This window comes from Nesoenas mayeri (assembly GCF_963082525.1).
Source record: "Nesoenas mayeri genome assembly, chromosome: 2".
Lineage (NCBI taxonomy): Eukaryota > Metazoa > Chordata > Aves > Columbiformes > Columbidae > Nesoenas > Nesoenas mayeri.
The window spans coordinates 103,518,084-103,534,783 of record NC_137543.1 but is presented as its reverse complement, the minus strand read 5'-3'; the positions used below and the strand labels follow the sequence as shown (position 1 = coordinate 103,534,783).

Here is a 16,700-nt window from a genome sequence, read left to right as displayed (position 1 = left end):
CAAGCAATCAGTACAAACAGAAAATCCTCTGAAGTATTCAGATGTAACATACTGAACCTAAAACCTTCCAGCTAACAACAGAAAATGATCTGCAATTATTTTCCTCACAACGTATGATTTTGTTTTGTTTCACAATTGTTACTCTAGGAGCAGCTGTCTAAACCAATTATTCACATGCAGATAACCAAATAAGTTTAATCTATTCTGATTTTTTTATTTTATTTAATTTGTCTAGTTAAGGAAGAGTGAAGGGAGAAACAACGTTGTCAGCAGACATTTTAGCTGTTTTCAATATCAAATATATTCTAGCAACTTAGAAATAATTATAATTTTACTGGAACAGCATGTATCACAAAACAAATGTAATGCACACAAAATGACAATGTAAAATAGATTCTCATTTACTGCAATAGAGAGCTGCTCTTGAACTGAACAACGAATTGGTGAAGATCATATGCATTGTGCAAGTCCCTGCATCTACCCCTTTTTAAATCTTAACTTCATCTTCACGGCAATGAATCAAATACCTGCATCACAGTTGCCTACTAACGGAGAGTTAATTATATGCATCTCCCATGATTTATTTAGAAATGAAAGAGACTTGGCATCTCTGATAAAAGGTAACTGTGAAGGACTCCAAAGATTTTTCTTCTTTTTTTTGTCTTACTCATTTCACAGAAACTGTGCTAAAAGTATCCTCATAAGTACTACCAGTACTGAACATTTCTCACCTGCAGAAGTGTCTACAACACTAAAGACTGGGTTCTATCACACTTCAATAAATGTATTTAATACTACTTGTACCAGCAGTACTACAGCAACAACAATAATAAAGGGTTGGGAAGGGGCATTTAATTTGTTTTGGAATAAATAAAGACTAAAAAAAAAAAACAAAACCAAAAACCACCTCTTGAATTTCTGAACTCCTCTGAAAACAGTCAGTCTACGAAGATTTTAATATTTCTCTTCTCCTCTGCTTGACTTAAAAATAAGGAACACAGAGTTCCTTTCACTGTTTCTGGATAAAGTCAGGGGGGAAGAAACCACTAATTATCCTAATCAAAGGCTAATTTCACAGAGTATGGAAACCAAAGTGCATACTTTGAAAATGGCTAGCAATGAATGCTTTGTGAAGATCTAATAAAAATAAGCAGCCACAAATAGGAAAATAAATCAGACCAAGTAAATGAAAAAGAAATAAATAAAATGGAATTACTTACAGTTCTGATTACATGATTTTTAAGGGCCTCAGAGTTATTAGCCTGCAAAAGGAGAAAAGTTAACAAAACAGACTTTACCTTTCCAGATAGTTTGAGTATATACTAAGAACTCCCCTCCTAACATATACACAAACCGCAAATAAAATAAATTAAGACATACACATACATTCTACAGTATTAATAACTGAACTATCTTCACACAGATAGGGAAAACAAACCAATTCTACATTATGATCCTGTATATTCAGGTGTTGCAAGCGAGGACACAGCTACTGAGAATGCATACTCCAAGTTACAATATAAATGAAGATATATGCTGTTAACCATGTATTGCCTTTTGTGTATTTTCCCAATCTCTCTTGTGTGGGTACTGATAAAGTGAACTGTCTAGGTTCTTCTTTAAGCACTGTTTAAAATATTGGTTCAAGGCTTTGAAACATGCTAAGTTGTACCTGTGGAAGTTTAAAATAAACCTTTTAAAAGAAATGAACCAATCCAGTACTACGAAAATCTAATACGAGTCACCAGAAGGACAATCTTCCATCAGTACATGCTTTTTTAATAGATGACTACAACCAGCATAAAAGCAAGGTAATGTAATAGGGAAGTACAGTGGTATACATGGACCAAAAAAAACCTCCAAATGTTTGCTTAAGATTTCAACAAAGCTAAGTTTTGGCATTTCCCAAGAGAAAACACCCTAGATTAAGGACCTTACTATTTGGAATTACAATGGGAGAATAACAGAAGTATTTCACCTTGAAATACGCTCAAACTGAGAAAATCAAGTACAGCTTACACCCCATCTGCATCTTTACCCTGTGGAATGCAAAACCATTTCACAATCTGGAAAATATATCTTGCATGCACATTTCATACAGAACAGGAATCACTGAAATACAGACACCTCTGCAACGAAACACTAAAACAGCAGTCTGCAACACTTCTCAAGTGTGTAGGATGAGAAGTGCAAACCATATGCAAAATAAACAATATTTATCTTGGATATATAAGGTATAAACTAAAAAGGGCAGGGAAGGAAGTGCACAATGAAACATGTTTTTCCTCTTCATAATTTTCACTGGCACGCTACCACATATGGACTAACAGACAGGTAAGAGAGCAACTGAAATTGAACCTTTCTTATTTGGAGAGAGCACCTTCAGGAAAAAGGAGGCAAAAAGTCACAGGAAACTGCTTTCTGATTCTTGGTAAACAACCAGACCATCTTAAAATGGTACAGACAATAAAATGAAAAGCTAGTTCTTCCTGTTGAATTGCACTGCTGACCAGAGCTGGATTCTCCTGCAACTTCAAGACTGTGCAGTAACTTACAGCTTGGTAAGTGTAAATAAAAAATATAGCTAAAGCAGCACATACGCACACAGGAACACAATGTTTGCCCAAACTAAGAATACCAGTCTCTGCCCATGACAGATTATGGGTACTGTAGCATACTTGCTTGGCCACACTGATACACCAACACAACTCCAACATGCACACATCAGCAGTGGTACAACTGACAATTTGACTTTACCACCTGCTGTGGGAAAGATGCTTTGAACCAGAGATGCAGCTTTACAACTGCCAACCCTTCTTTTGGTAAGCCACTGAAGCTCAGATAGATTCTAGTTGCAAATCTCAACTGGAAACACAGTTACTGATTTTCAGAGTGTAAATTACAGTAGCAATAGTTTGCTAATTCAATAAGCCCCACAACAATTCACCAGGGTATAGAGCCTGCACTAACCAGAACCCTCATGATGTGACACTGGCTCAAAATTAACCCTTGAGAAATGGCTTTGCAGTTGTCTTATTTTTTTGTTTAAAAACAACTTAGCCTGTCAGCTATCAAATCTCCACAGTGTTAAATGTACAAACCTGTCAGTCAGAAGAACTAACATATAGACTGACCAGTGCTATTAATTCAACCCAGAAACCCTGAATTGATTGAAACTTCAATTTATCCTCAGTCGATTAAAGATGATATATATGAAAAGCACCTCTATCACTATAACCTTAGTTACTACTATTTCACAGTCTTCAGACACTCACTGCTACTTAGCAGAAATAAAGAGATCCATATAGAAAATGGCAACACACACAAAATACAGGGTTTTTTATTCACTTGGTGAATTCACTTCACTGTGTGAAGAGACTTTGTGGGCTCCATAAGCAGAGCGCTTGGGAAAATGCGCCGCCTGCTTTGCTCTTCACCAGAAGGTTCATACACAAGCTGAACTCAGCACATACCCCTCCAGAACAACTAAGTAGCCTATTTGTGTTACTGCCTATAAAACAGAGACATAAATGAAGTTTACACCTAATGTCTGCCAGTTCAAAATAATTTTTATCCTTGTATTGCTCAGTTCAGCACTGTATGGGTGTACTCTGAAAGTCTTCTAGGATAACCAGTACATTGAACATGGAATAAGCATCGAGAATATCCTCTTCTGCTCTTTCTTTTTTAATGCTTTGAGTTGGCTCTCCAGCTTGTTGAGCCCCTACTGAAATGTATCATACTCTCTCACTCTGCTAGAAGCAAGAGGTCTCTCCACCTTACTACAGAGAGGGAGCACAGAGCGCTAGAAGCAAAGCGCGTGACATAACTATCTCAACTAGCAGGATTACACTGTTCCCCTTTTCTTCTAACTTAAAGGGAAGAATGCTGAAACTGAGTTATGGTGAAAAAAAGCATCTCAGGTAAATATATGTTTTACATAAATGTGTGTATGTATACATATGCATATAAATATATATATACATACACACAGTAAGCAGATGCCCAGCACCTAATCCTTTTCTTTCAAAACTGGTCCACCTAAGGATGTAGAGTCAAGTCTCCAAATGCACCCTGCATAGCTTTAAAATGGTTGTCCCCAAGCCAAATACTGCTACTCCTGCTGCCTATTCATCAACTCTAGAATTAAAATTACAAATAAAACTCTTCAGTGGCTAACTACTGTGGTACACTCATTTGAGATGTGGGAGGACACAGCTTCAAGTCTTTGACTGGACACAAATGAAGGGAGGTTGAAAGTATATTCTAATACCCAAACTAAGGATCTTAACCAAGACTACCAGCCACATTAAGATGGAAGAGCTGCATCTCTAATTTCAAAACATTTTTGTGAAAGCTTGATATTTCTTCTTGAAACTTCATCATTACTTCCTACATTGGCATGGGGAGACCACTCTAAGACACTGCTTTGTCAGTTATACATCGTCCTGTTTTTAAGTCCTAAGAGATAAAAAGGAAAAGAAATGGAAAAGAAGCCACATCGGAGACAACAGGACATTAGATGCCTTTCACATCTCATTAGCCCCATCTGCAGCTATTATATTTTGACTCAATACAACATACTGAACACTGTGATGACAGTGTATTATAGCTGACGTGCATTACTTGTGCACCTCGCCAGTCACAGCATTTCAAAAATATCAAACACAAAAATATTATTGTTTGCACTCTCCCATAAAGCCAGATCAAAGGGTTAGAATTAAAAACCAGTTTCCTATGGAAAAAGGAAAATCATTAAAAAAAAAAAAAACCTGTCCCACCTCCCTCTCTTTCCATCACAGATTCCTTCCAAGAGCTCCCTAAAAAAGCTTCTCCAAAGGAAAAAAATAAAACAATTAAAGCAAAAGATAAAATGACACTGCTACTTCAAAACCAAAAAAGTTATATTCCTGTAGTAATTACAAACAAGGAACACAGATCAGCCTTTCAATGACTGCCACAGAAGATGTTCTATGCTCTTCATTCATTCAAGTCACAGTTTCTTCACCTTTTTTAAGGTTTCACTAATCAGCAGGGATTTCCTGCCCTGAAAGCTTCTAATGTGGATTCCACTTTAAACATACTTAAAAAACAATCAGCTCCAGCTTCCCTCCCTCTCTCCCTTTCCCCCCCAAATCTACCAGGTAGTACTGTGACACTTCTCCAAGAAACAGACTGGAGCTTCAACCTCTCTCCAGCATTTAATAACAGTAAGTGAGAAGTATCAAAATCAAGCTCATACATAACATTTCTGCCACACACACTTTGTTACTTATATTCACTACTGCATTTTTGAGCCAATGTAAAAAACATTAACCTAAAGCAAATTAAACCAGCATGATTTCTGACATGACAGTGAACTAAAATCAAATAGGATGCTAGGGACTGAAGATTAGTTAAGCAGTGAGCAAAGATGATCCACCATTATATAATAGTCACACAACACATCAGAATTTAACCTAGGAATCACATTTGCTTCACTGTTCTGTTTGAAGAGATGGGCCTATCTGTGCTTATTACAATGAATACTGATTATAAGGAAAGCTGATTTTTAGATTAACACTAAAGGATTTGTCTTTTCCTTTTGAAAGACAGGTGGCAGTCCTCCACAACACTTTTAATACTTACAGTGACAGTTTTGGCTTTGGTTTTGGTTTGTTCGTTTTAATGCTTGGCTGGCAGACACTTTATAGAGATGGGATTGGTACTGTTCTTTCCGTTTTACACATTCCACTGTCAAGAAAGCACTTTCAAAGATTAACTAAAAGCATGTTCACAAGGGACATAAGATCTGTCACTCTCAGGATAAGCTATGAAAGAACAGTAAATTATCCGGAAAAAAACTACCCTAGAAGGTGTATTTCCCTTTTCCAGTGTGAGCTGTCAAGCAGAATCTATGCAAGTTCATTTGATGCTTAGTAAACCAAGCATATATGGAAAGTTTCTCTGTCAACTGAAAACTAATGATATTGAGCAGTCCTGAAACATCAGTAATTTCCCTTTAGCTGAAAGACAGATGAGAAGGCAGAAAGAAGCATGCTATACCTTGCAAGAACATCATGCTTCTGGATTTAGCTGCTCTAGTAAATAGGGTCACATTTCTGAAAAGCAGATGCTTCTGCCCTGCAGCAGTTCCACACTCAGTGGAAAGGGTAGGAGTCAACCTGAAGAAAATAAACAAGTAGGCAAACCTGTCTCTGCAAACTACTGAAACCTTTCCCTCTTGTTGATCTCTTATTTTTGCAGACTGTTTTTGTTCAAAGAAAGCCTCATTTTCATTTCATTTTGGATGAACATCAGGGACTGAACACAGTGTATTATACAAAAATAAATTTGTATTTAAGCTTTTATTAAATCTCATCATCCTCAAATATTCTTAGAAATGTATTTGCCCTCTTCTCCTGCCAAATACAATGGCTGTTTTTTGAATTTACTATATGCTGCACAGCTCACTTCAGGAACAATGCATTTCATTAATTTAGAGGAGTGGGATCTCCATATTCACAGAGTTTGATTCTCTGTGAGAAAGAGAGGGAGAAAACAGTAAGAAAACTCAGTACTCTGTGTTTGAAAAAAAATGATTCATTTTCAGCAAAAAACCCTCTGTTCATTTTTTCCATGGTGCCTGGTAAGAAGAGTCCTCCTGAGATACTTTGGCTGAGAAAGATCAGTAGATACAACAACATGTATTTTATCCCTACTGCATTAATTTACTTATTACATGCAACTCCCCCTCCCCCCCCAAAAAAAAAAAAAGTGAGACAGTGTTGTAGCAGAGTCCCATCTGTCAGAGACATTTATGAACAAGGCACTGACTGCACTTTAAAATAGGATTTTTGAAAATGTATTCTGCAGACCTATTGGGTCCATGGCCTTACTCTGGTAAGCACTTGGAACATAAAACCAAACAACAACATAGAAATGTTATAGAAATATAGAGGCCCACGACAACCCCCTTCTGGAGATCTTCAAATGAAAAAGTTTCAAAAATAGTTGTGTCAAGTGTTACAATTCAGACAGCAGCCCACAGGCTTTGTCAAAAAGGTGTCTTATCAGTCCATGCTTCTCCTACTCAGGGAATGTGGCACTAACAATTCAAGAAATGTAAAAATATTATTGGTTGATGAAGCTGGAAAAAAGGAAAGTAAGAAGAAAGCACAACTCAAAATTTAATAAAGTAAAACTGAATAGCAAGAAAGAGCTAGATTTAAAAAAATAATAATAAAAGAAAAGAGTCTCATGGCATCTTTGCTTCCTCCTCAGTTCAGTAAGGTTATATGAACCAGAAGTAGAGAAACATCATCTGTTTCTCCAAAGCCCACAGATTTCTTCACATGGAGACAGTGGCACTGTGGCCCTGGATGGTGATGAAGCAGAAACTGAGCAGTGAAATATGAACTGGATATTCCTACTGGAATATTCCCACCCTTTGCAAACAAATTTGACACAGCACAGCCCTGTTGTGTTTCCCCTCCCATGATGTGCACACACTTTCACAAGAGAGGCAGCTCCAGCCTGCAGCCCTCCCTGCTAGGACTGCTCTGGCAAGATGGAGGAAAGGAGACAGGAAAGATCATAGCAATGGGGAGGTATGGTAGACTTTGTATACCCTTTACCTCTACCAAATCATGCTTGTTACGGGCATGTAACACCTGCTTTGTATGCATTTCATGAGTCCTGTGAGCTGAAGTTTGAATGTAGTAAATACAAAAAAAAATTAAGTCCCTGTGAATAAAAGAGTTGGCTATTTTCCTAGTTTTCCATAAAATTTCCATGATATTGCTTGAAAGAAGAAAAAGGAGAGCCCAGAAATGAATCAGCCGTAAGTCACAGAAATGTATTACAAACCAAACCCACCAGATGCAGTTTTACAGCAAAACTCGTACTGATTTAAGCCAGAAACCAACATCATAGCTGACAGAGTGAAACTGTTGCATATGTCAGCTCCTAATTCAGCTTAGTCACTGCCACCATACTCCACGATATTTGGAAGTTGTACCAGATTAACCCAAATTAACAATCTTACACCTTCTAGTACTGAGGCCCCATTTCAAATGTAACTGGATAATACAATCCTTCATCTACATGCTCAGGCCTTCCCAATAGCACAAAGACCAACTCAGCCTCAGATTCCTAAAAAAAGTCTCTCTTGTAAACTCACATTAAAAACAGATGGGACTCTGCTACAACAGACTGTCTAACTTTTTTTTTTTCTTTTTTTTTTTTGGGGGGGGGGCGTGGGGGGAGTTGCATGTAATAAGTAAATTAATGCAGCAGGGATAAAATACATGTTGTTGTATCTACTGATCTTTCTCAGCCAAAGTATCTCAGGAGGGCTCTTCTTACCAGGCACCATGGAAAAAATGAACAGAGGGTTTTTTGCTGAAAATGAATCATTTTCTTTCAAACACAGAGTACTGAGTTTTCTTATGGTTTTCTCCCTCTCTTTCTCCACATACACTGGATTTTGGTTTTTCTTTGTATCATAATACATTTTTATGAAAAAATGCTGGCACTAGGTTGGATACATTAAGGTATATGTTAACTACCATAGATTTAAAGCAAAAATGAGATATGCAATTAGGATGAGGCCTTTGTGACTCCACCATTCACTTCTCAAGCAATTTTTTCCACTCCTGTGGAAAACAAACAAACAAACAAAACTACTCTCCCCTCCTCCCCAAAAAAAACAAATAACCCACCTACACAAAAAATTCTCTTTTTTCCCACAATTAGTTTTATTCTGTTCCCCTCCTGCGCTGAGACAGGCAAGAGCACAGTCTGACTCAACTGCTCAAAATCAAGCTTTTGGTTTGTTAGGAGGTGCCTGAATGTGAAAGTCTGATTTCTCTGTTCACAAGCAGAAAAGAGGCTTGCAACACTTAAGAGAAACAGTTAAGCTAAACAAAAAAGGCAGAAACACTGCCACCCCTCCCCAATTTCTATCAAAATGATTAAACTTCCACTCCATATTCACCAAAACAGCTAAACAAACTTCAGTGTTAAGAGATATTACAACAAAAGATAAGTAGGTGGGTAAGTGCCCACTTAATTTTACCACATTATAACAGCTGGTTATGAAATATGATGTTTAAATGGCAGAACTAACAGTATGCAGAATTCCTTGGTAACCAGTTAGAATTAAAAAAAAAAAAAAGATAAAAACAAGGCGGGGGGGGGGAGGGGGGGGGAAGAACAGTTATACAGATTAAATCAGAAATTCCTCTGGTAAAGATCACTACTTAACTCTGCTTTAAAACTGACAAGTCATGCAGAGATAAGGACCATTCAACCAATGGAGTAATTTTAAGATAAGAATCCACGTATGCTAAGAGGTTCAGGCCTTCACACCACATTTCATTACTGCAAGACATTTGGCAGGACATGTGAGGGGCCTCTGAGGAATTAAGAATTCTTTTCTTCTATTATTTTCAAAGACATACTACCATGAAGGATGGAAGAGAAATTTCAAGAAGGTAGTAAGTTTGTCTCCTTCACTGAAACATCTTAAATTCTCCTAGAATACTTCCTAGAATCTAAAAATAACCTCAAAAATAATATCCTTCTATTCCATTCTTCTATTTTTATATTTTTAAAGTAACAGATGAAATGAAAAGTATTTGGAGCTTTAAGGTCAGGGCCTAAACCTTCTCTTCTTTTCGCAACACTAGATAAAAATAGGGAAATGTTTAGGGAAAATGTGTGTACTTGTTAGAAATTATTTTTTGATTTTAAAAGTTTATTTTAAAAAGTAAGATCAACTGAGTAACTGTCAATATTCCAAAGTAAGATCCAACAATTCCAGAAAAGGCTATTTAAACCAACTTGTCATCTTTAATTTTTACCAAAATTTTGGACAACTGTCTCATAAACTAAGTAAACTCTTACATACAAAAAAAAAGTGACCGTGGCAGGTATTTTTTTTTCCTTTCTTTTTTTTTAATCATTGGGTAACGCTATACATATCTGCAGTGAAAGTCCATTACCACAAATAAACCATTGCCTCTTCACAAAACAGAATGAAGTGCACCAGAACAGGTCATCTTTGCAAGACATTTGACTTGAATTAACAGAGCGGACTAACATCATTCCCCTTTTTCCAGTCAGAGGAATGTATACAACAACATAAAGTAGTACGAAAACACTCAACAGCAGCTGGTTTATATTTTAGCACCTGAAACTCCTAACAGCTGCATTAGGTTGATATATAAGGGTCCTGATGTCATTACAAAGCTTCCAAATACATGGCTCATGAGAAATGAGACGAAAGGGCCTCTTTGGAAACAGACATCCAAGCTGAAGATAATCAATAAAACCCACATTTGAAGAAAAAGAGCATCTGTGCATTTCATTAGGCTTCAGCAGTCTTCCAACAAACATACCACTGAGAGTTTAACTACAATAAGCCACAGTAAGGAAAGCAATAAGGCAACCATTGCATTGACTAAATATAAGTAGCACTAATTTAGAGCAGGCATATGCATCATTTATTTATGTGAGAACTAAAAGGTTGGAATGCCTTGGCTGGAATGAATGGGGATAAATCCACGGCTCCGAAGCAAACTGCAATGCAACAAAGTTTTGGTTCATTTGAATAGAGTACTGCGCTCACTATCATCTAAAGATCTCAACTAAATCTTGACCTTCTCAATAGTTTACACTCAAAATAGTTGTAAAAGAAATTGCTTACAGCTAATATTGTCACAGATAATCCTCCCTCATAACAACTGAACTCTTCACTAAACAGATAAAATCTATTTGTGCATAAGGCAGACTCCTAATCTAAAAATGTCACCAGGTTTCATATCAAAAGCAAAGCACATTGTGCATTCTCACTCAGTAATAAGAACATGTTACATACTATGTAGTGAAAATATTTCACCTATGTCTTTCCCTGCAAGCAATTTAAATAGAATCCCACCCTTTCCTCTGCCTAAAACTAGTAAATGTTTTATTCAGGGACTGAATATACCTCTGGCTACATCCCTGCTGGTAAACTAAAACAGGTTAGGCCACTTTTGCCATCCATACTGTTCAATTTTCAGCAGGCTGCAGAGTCAGTTAGGTCCACACCACCAGCATTGCCCCATGTTGACAGTTCACATAAACCAAGTTCAACCAGAATTATTAATGGTAATGACTAGTAACATATCCCACAGGTTGCTGTATGTTTAAAACTGCTGCTGAATCACAATGTCATATTTTTCATGTCAGAATCAATGTTCCAGTTGTATGCACAACATGAAAGAAATAGCAACCATGGTTACCAGCATACATCTAATAATATGAGTGGCAGACATAAGAAAGGGTTTCTTTTCCATTAACAATTTTAGCAGTAATGCCATAAAGGATCCTCAGACTCTGACGTGGTTTGATTCATAAAATTAGTGTGTCAAAATTAGAAGGGAACTCCCATGAGCTGATACTCACATTCCTCAAAATACCATCAATCACGAATTTAGGTTTCCAGCCTTTCTTTTAAAGGATAATAGTTGAGAAAACATGAACCAAGACTTCTATACCACCTTTTTACTTCTGTGGTTCACATTAGATAAGTATTATTCCAGCAGCAAAATCAAAACAAAAATATGCCAAATGACTTGGTCAATTCACATAGCAAGGCGGGATTCCTAATTGCCAGTGGCTGCATCACATACCTACAATACACAGAGTTCTTGGGTGACACTTGGGCATCAGCTGTTGGCTGATTAGTTCTATTATAGTAATGACACTAGCAGGTGGCGCTGCTGGTTCAATAAATAACTGTTACATCTGATCTTCCAGGCATCATTCATGTTGCCCTTAGAGTTAAAATAACCAAATTCAGTCACACAAGTCAGAAAAGGCTTATCATTTTCCTATCCTGAACAAGCATGGGTAAACTTCCTCTCTTCCACCCTGAACAAAAAATAACAAGCCCCAAACAAACTGCTATTTGTACTTTCAAACTGACATGAGACATCATTATGTTAAAACAATAATGTCTTTTTTTTTTTTAATTTAAAACACAAACAAAAAAACAGATAGCATAACATGGACAACAGCACATGGTTGCTGCATCACAGGCAGGTTGTCCAGTCCAGTTTAAGAGGAACCCTCAACATCTCACCCTTAGCTTTGCAAAATACTCAATAAAGCAACCATGTTCGTGAACGGGACAGGACACAGTAACAAGTTTCACAGGTAGAACCTCATTTGCCAAGCCAAGGTGATGCCACAGTACTGAAAATAACAAAAGGTTACAGGATGCTACAAGAATAACATAACCTATTACTTAATAAAACCTGATGGATATCAGTAGTGCCAAAAATACTTACCAGTTCATAGTTGCTTGGCAAAAGGCAGGGTGTCACCACCTGGAATAAAAAATAATAATAAAATAAGGAAAAAAATATACTTCTTTTGGAGATAAGCCAATCTCATTGATTGAGCTCCCTCAAATACTGTGAAATCCAGAGTCAAAGGGGCACCAACCAGATCAGATGTAGAATCTGTGTGTCCAAAGCTGCTCTTGGCTGCATTACTTTCTCTCATCTCCCTTAAGAATTAGCATTAGCTCAATGCTAACTTTGTGCCCTGCTCACATGAAGCAATCAGTGAAACAGGTCTTTGCCTTAGGTCACATATGCAGGGAAACATGGAGGGCTTTCTCCCCCCTCCATCCTTCGCAGCATTCTTCTAATATCACCTCAGTTTCAGTTCATAAGTAAGTATCCTGCTTTTCAAGTAATCTAGAACTTCAGCAGTCACCAACACCTTATACTTGCTCTGGATTTTTTATGGGGTGTGTGCTGAGCACAGCAAGCAGAACAGCTATTCTGTGGACTCACAGAATTTCAGAGGCTTGGCTCCAAGTTGAAACACTTCTGTGGAGAACATGTTCTTTACACGTCACACCAAAAAAAAAAAAACAAACAAACAAACAAAAAAAAACAAACAACCTTGTTTGAATACTTAAAAACCAAAACAAAGAAAGCCAGGAAAAACATGGCTAACTCATATTATGTGATGATCTAGGGACAACCAAGTGTTAGCTTCTCTCTATAGTCCCACACATCAGGCACTCTCAGACCTCATACAGTCAAAAGATTGTGGTTCATCAATGTGTGCCACTCAGCTGAGCTTCGGTAACAGTCATCACACATGCTCACTTTAACAAGGACCTTGAGTTTAATCCCAGTGAATACTGTTTCAGTTAACATGTTCACCTTCACTATTACAGCTCTCTAGGACAGGCTTGCCTCTTGGCCAGCAGAGTGGAGCTATAAACTCTTTAGCAACACCTGGACTATAAAGGTGGCACTTTCTCAAAGGAACTGTTGGTGAGCTGCCCTACTAGCTCTCAAGTGATGGTGTACAGTGTGGATTACGGAGCAGCAGGAGCCTGATGTGTCATTTATAAACCTTAGAGTAATAAACAGAAGATGCAATCCATACAACAGAGCAAGCTGCAAGAACAAAAGAAACATTAGTCCTGTAAGTATAACAGACAAGAAGAGACAGACCCGACTACACTGAGACAACCCACTCCACTCCCAACTCTCCGGAACAGCTTTTAACCACTAGCATGGAAGGGATGGCATTTGCCTCCATATCTTCTTGTGGAAAAGATACATCTCTGATTCCCAATGCTTTTTTAAAATCACAAAATACTTATACAAAGAAAAAAGAAAAAGCAGCTAACTGATTTTCAACTCCCAGCCTCCTCATGATCTCTCTGTTATCCCTAAAGAAAACAGGACAGATAGGAACCCTTGAGGTTTGTCTGTTGCACTCTCTGACTCCTCATTGCGCTTCCAAGTCCGGGTCTTAATAAGCTTCACTTCTCCAGTTCATTTTGTGACTGCCACTCATGATTCACTCCTCTATCCAACCAAACACTGGGGCCCATATTATTCAATATATTCATTAATGATTTAGACGAGGGAATAGAGTGTACTATCAGCAAGTTTGCTGATGACACTAAGCTGGGAGGAGTGGCTGACACGCCAGAAGGCTGTGCTGCCATCCAGCGAGACCTGGACAGGCTGGAGAGTTGGGCGGGGAATAACCTAATGAAATTTAACAAGGGGAAGTGTAGAGTCCTGCATCTGGGCAGGAACAACCCCAGGTTCCAGTATAGGTTGGGAAATTACATATTAGAGAGCAGTGTAGGGGAAAGGGACCTGAGGGTCCTGGTGGACAGCAGGATGACCATGAGCCAGCACTGTGCCCTTGTGGCCAGGAAGGCCAATGGCATCCTGGGGTGTATTACAAGGGGGGTGGTTAGTAGGTCAAGAGAGGTCCTCCTTCCCCTCTACTCTGCCCTGGTGAGACCCCATCTGGAATATTGTGTCCAGTTCTGGGCCCCTCAGTTCAAGAAGGACAGGGAACTGCTGGAGAGGGTCCAGCGTAGAGCAACAAAGATGATTAAGGGAGTGGAGCACCTCCCTTATGAGGAAAGGCTGAGGGAGCTGGGTCTCTTTAGTTTGGAGGAGACTGAGGGGTGACCTTATTAATGCTTATAAATATATAAAGGGTGAGTGCCACAAGGACGGAGCCAGGCTCTTCTCGGTGGCAAACAATGATAGGACAAGGGGTAATGGGATCAAGCTGGAACACTAGAGGTTCCACTTAAATTTGAGAAGAAACTTCTTCTCAGTGAGGGTGACAGAGCACTGGAACAGGCTGCCCAGGGGGGTTGTGGAGTCTTCTTCCCTGGAGACATTCAAAACCCACCTGGACATGTTCCTGTGCGACCTCATCTAGGCGTTCCTGCTCCAGCAGGGGGATTGGACTAGATGATCTTTTGAGGTCCCTTCCAATCCCAAACAATTCTGTGATACTGTGAAACAACCTTACTAAACACACAGAAGATGTTAAATAAGCTGTCATGACAGCATTCCATTGCTGAAAGCAAAGACATCAGCTGCGTCTGTGACCTCTTGCCTGAGGTAAAGGCCACCTTTAATTACAACCACAAATTCTCCTTTCAAGCCAAAGTGGCAAACCACCAGGCAGAGCAGTCTGTGGCAGGAAGAACTGAAGCCCTGTGCACCCTGCACCATCACCAGGAGCACCAAACACTGCATCTATAGATAAAAGACTGTCCACAGTTGTCCCGATCATGTGATTACTTGGTACTTATCATAAGCACTAAAATTCAGTTTTTGCTAGTATACTCATTAGCAACACCTAAGGTTAAAAATAGAGAAAAACTGAAATTTCAACACTTTTCTCTCACTGCCTATAACAGGAAGAAGAGAGAGAACTAATGGAAACCCCAACAGAGTTTGCAGGCTGGCTGGGTAGTGCAGTAGAAAAGCAAAGATGAACAAGTATCATATGCTTGCATAATTAATAACAGAGAGACTCCATCTTCTCCTGGTTTTCTGTCTTTAGCACTTACTAAGATCAACACCTGCATTAGATGCTACTGTTCTAGGACCAACAAAGAGTTATATAATATCCTTTCTGGTGTACACAGCAATTCCTTCAACCTTGCACACTGCCACTTATCACTATGCTGCACTGTCACTAAACTGCAGAGCACTCAAAATGCATCACAAAGCCAAATACTTGGATGCACTGCTACTGTTTTCATGCTACAAAACTCAATGTAAAGCACATTGAATCACTTAAAGTGCACTGATTCTTTTTTCCTCTGACTCCTTATACACAAATAGCTTATTTATTCCTAGATGAATCAAAACAGTGAAGACCTCTACATATCCCAATTTCAGTTCTCATGAGCAGTTGCAGAAAATTCTTCCACTATTAATGCAGACACAAGTTATAAGCAAAAGAGCTGACGTGTTCACAGATAACAAGAGAGGCTATCACGAGGTTCAGGCAACGTAAGCTGGGGATATGTGAGTGGCTCCAACTCTTTTTCCTGATTTGCAAAGGTCTGAGACTCCTTAAATCAGCATTTAAAGTATAGAGCTGGAAAGCAAGACTGCAGGACCAATCCAGTATCAATGCAGAGAAAATAGAGTATAAATGTCTAATTTCATTGGTTTAAAAAATTACACTCACTGTGTACCAACTGCACGAAACAAACTTCAGAAGGATTTTTCTGACCTTCCAACTGCAGCTACAGCTCATCTCAAAAAAGACATTTGCAATCACTTATTTTTTCAACTTTCGATAGTGTCTTTATTCTTGTAAGAGAGATAGTGGATATGCATTAGTGTATAATCTCATAATTACACACAACTAAGGTGCATTTAGCTTCTGCACTTTCATGTATTAACAAGTAATACCAGGATACAGGAATGCTTTGCCTGATTTTGAAAAATAGTTACCTTCTCAAGTGCCTGGCACATATACACACACAGATACAGACATATCGGTCTACCCACAAATAACCAAACAATTATTTGAAAGGCAAACTACCTGTTATTGCATACACAGTTAATATGGAAACACTTTCCTGGTGCGGTACGTCCTGAAACGAGCCTTAGTTTGAAGAAGTCCCATATTGACAGAAAAAGATTTAAAATAATTACTTCGTTGAAGAATTCTGACTTCCATGAATCTGTGGGTAATTTTCCTTCATAAGACTGTAACAGCACTCACATCAGTTAATGAGTAACCTACCAACATGAGATAAACGTTAACTCAAACAAGAAAAAATGTCAACAAATGGCAGGATATCTGGCACTAAGGAAATAAAATCTGTCCCCACTTGCTGTAACAGAGACATCACAGTGCCCCCC

The 16,700-nt window shown here is 38.4% G+C and overlaps 1 protein-coding gene across 1 annotated transcript in view; it reads right to left on the bottom strand.

Annotated features, from left to right (window-relative positions):
• The window catches only part of TNS3 (tensin 3), a gene marked incomplete at both ends in the record, with an annotated part of 226,390 nt that overhangs the window by 121,323 nt on the left and 88,367 nt on the right, over positions 1 to 16,700 (bottom strand). The window contains 2 exon segments of the mRNA XM_080340298.1: positions 1,221 to 1,262; positions 12,318 to 12,356. Of these exon segments, the coding sequence (XP_080196424.1) occupies positions 1,221 to 1,262; positions 12,318 to 12,356 (81 nt within the window).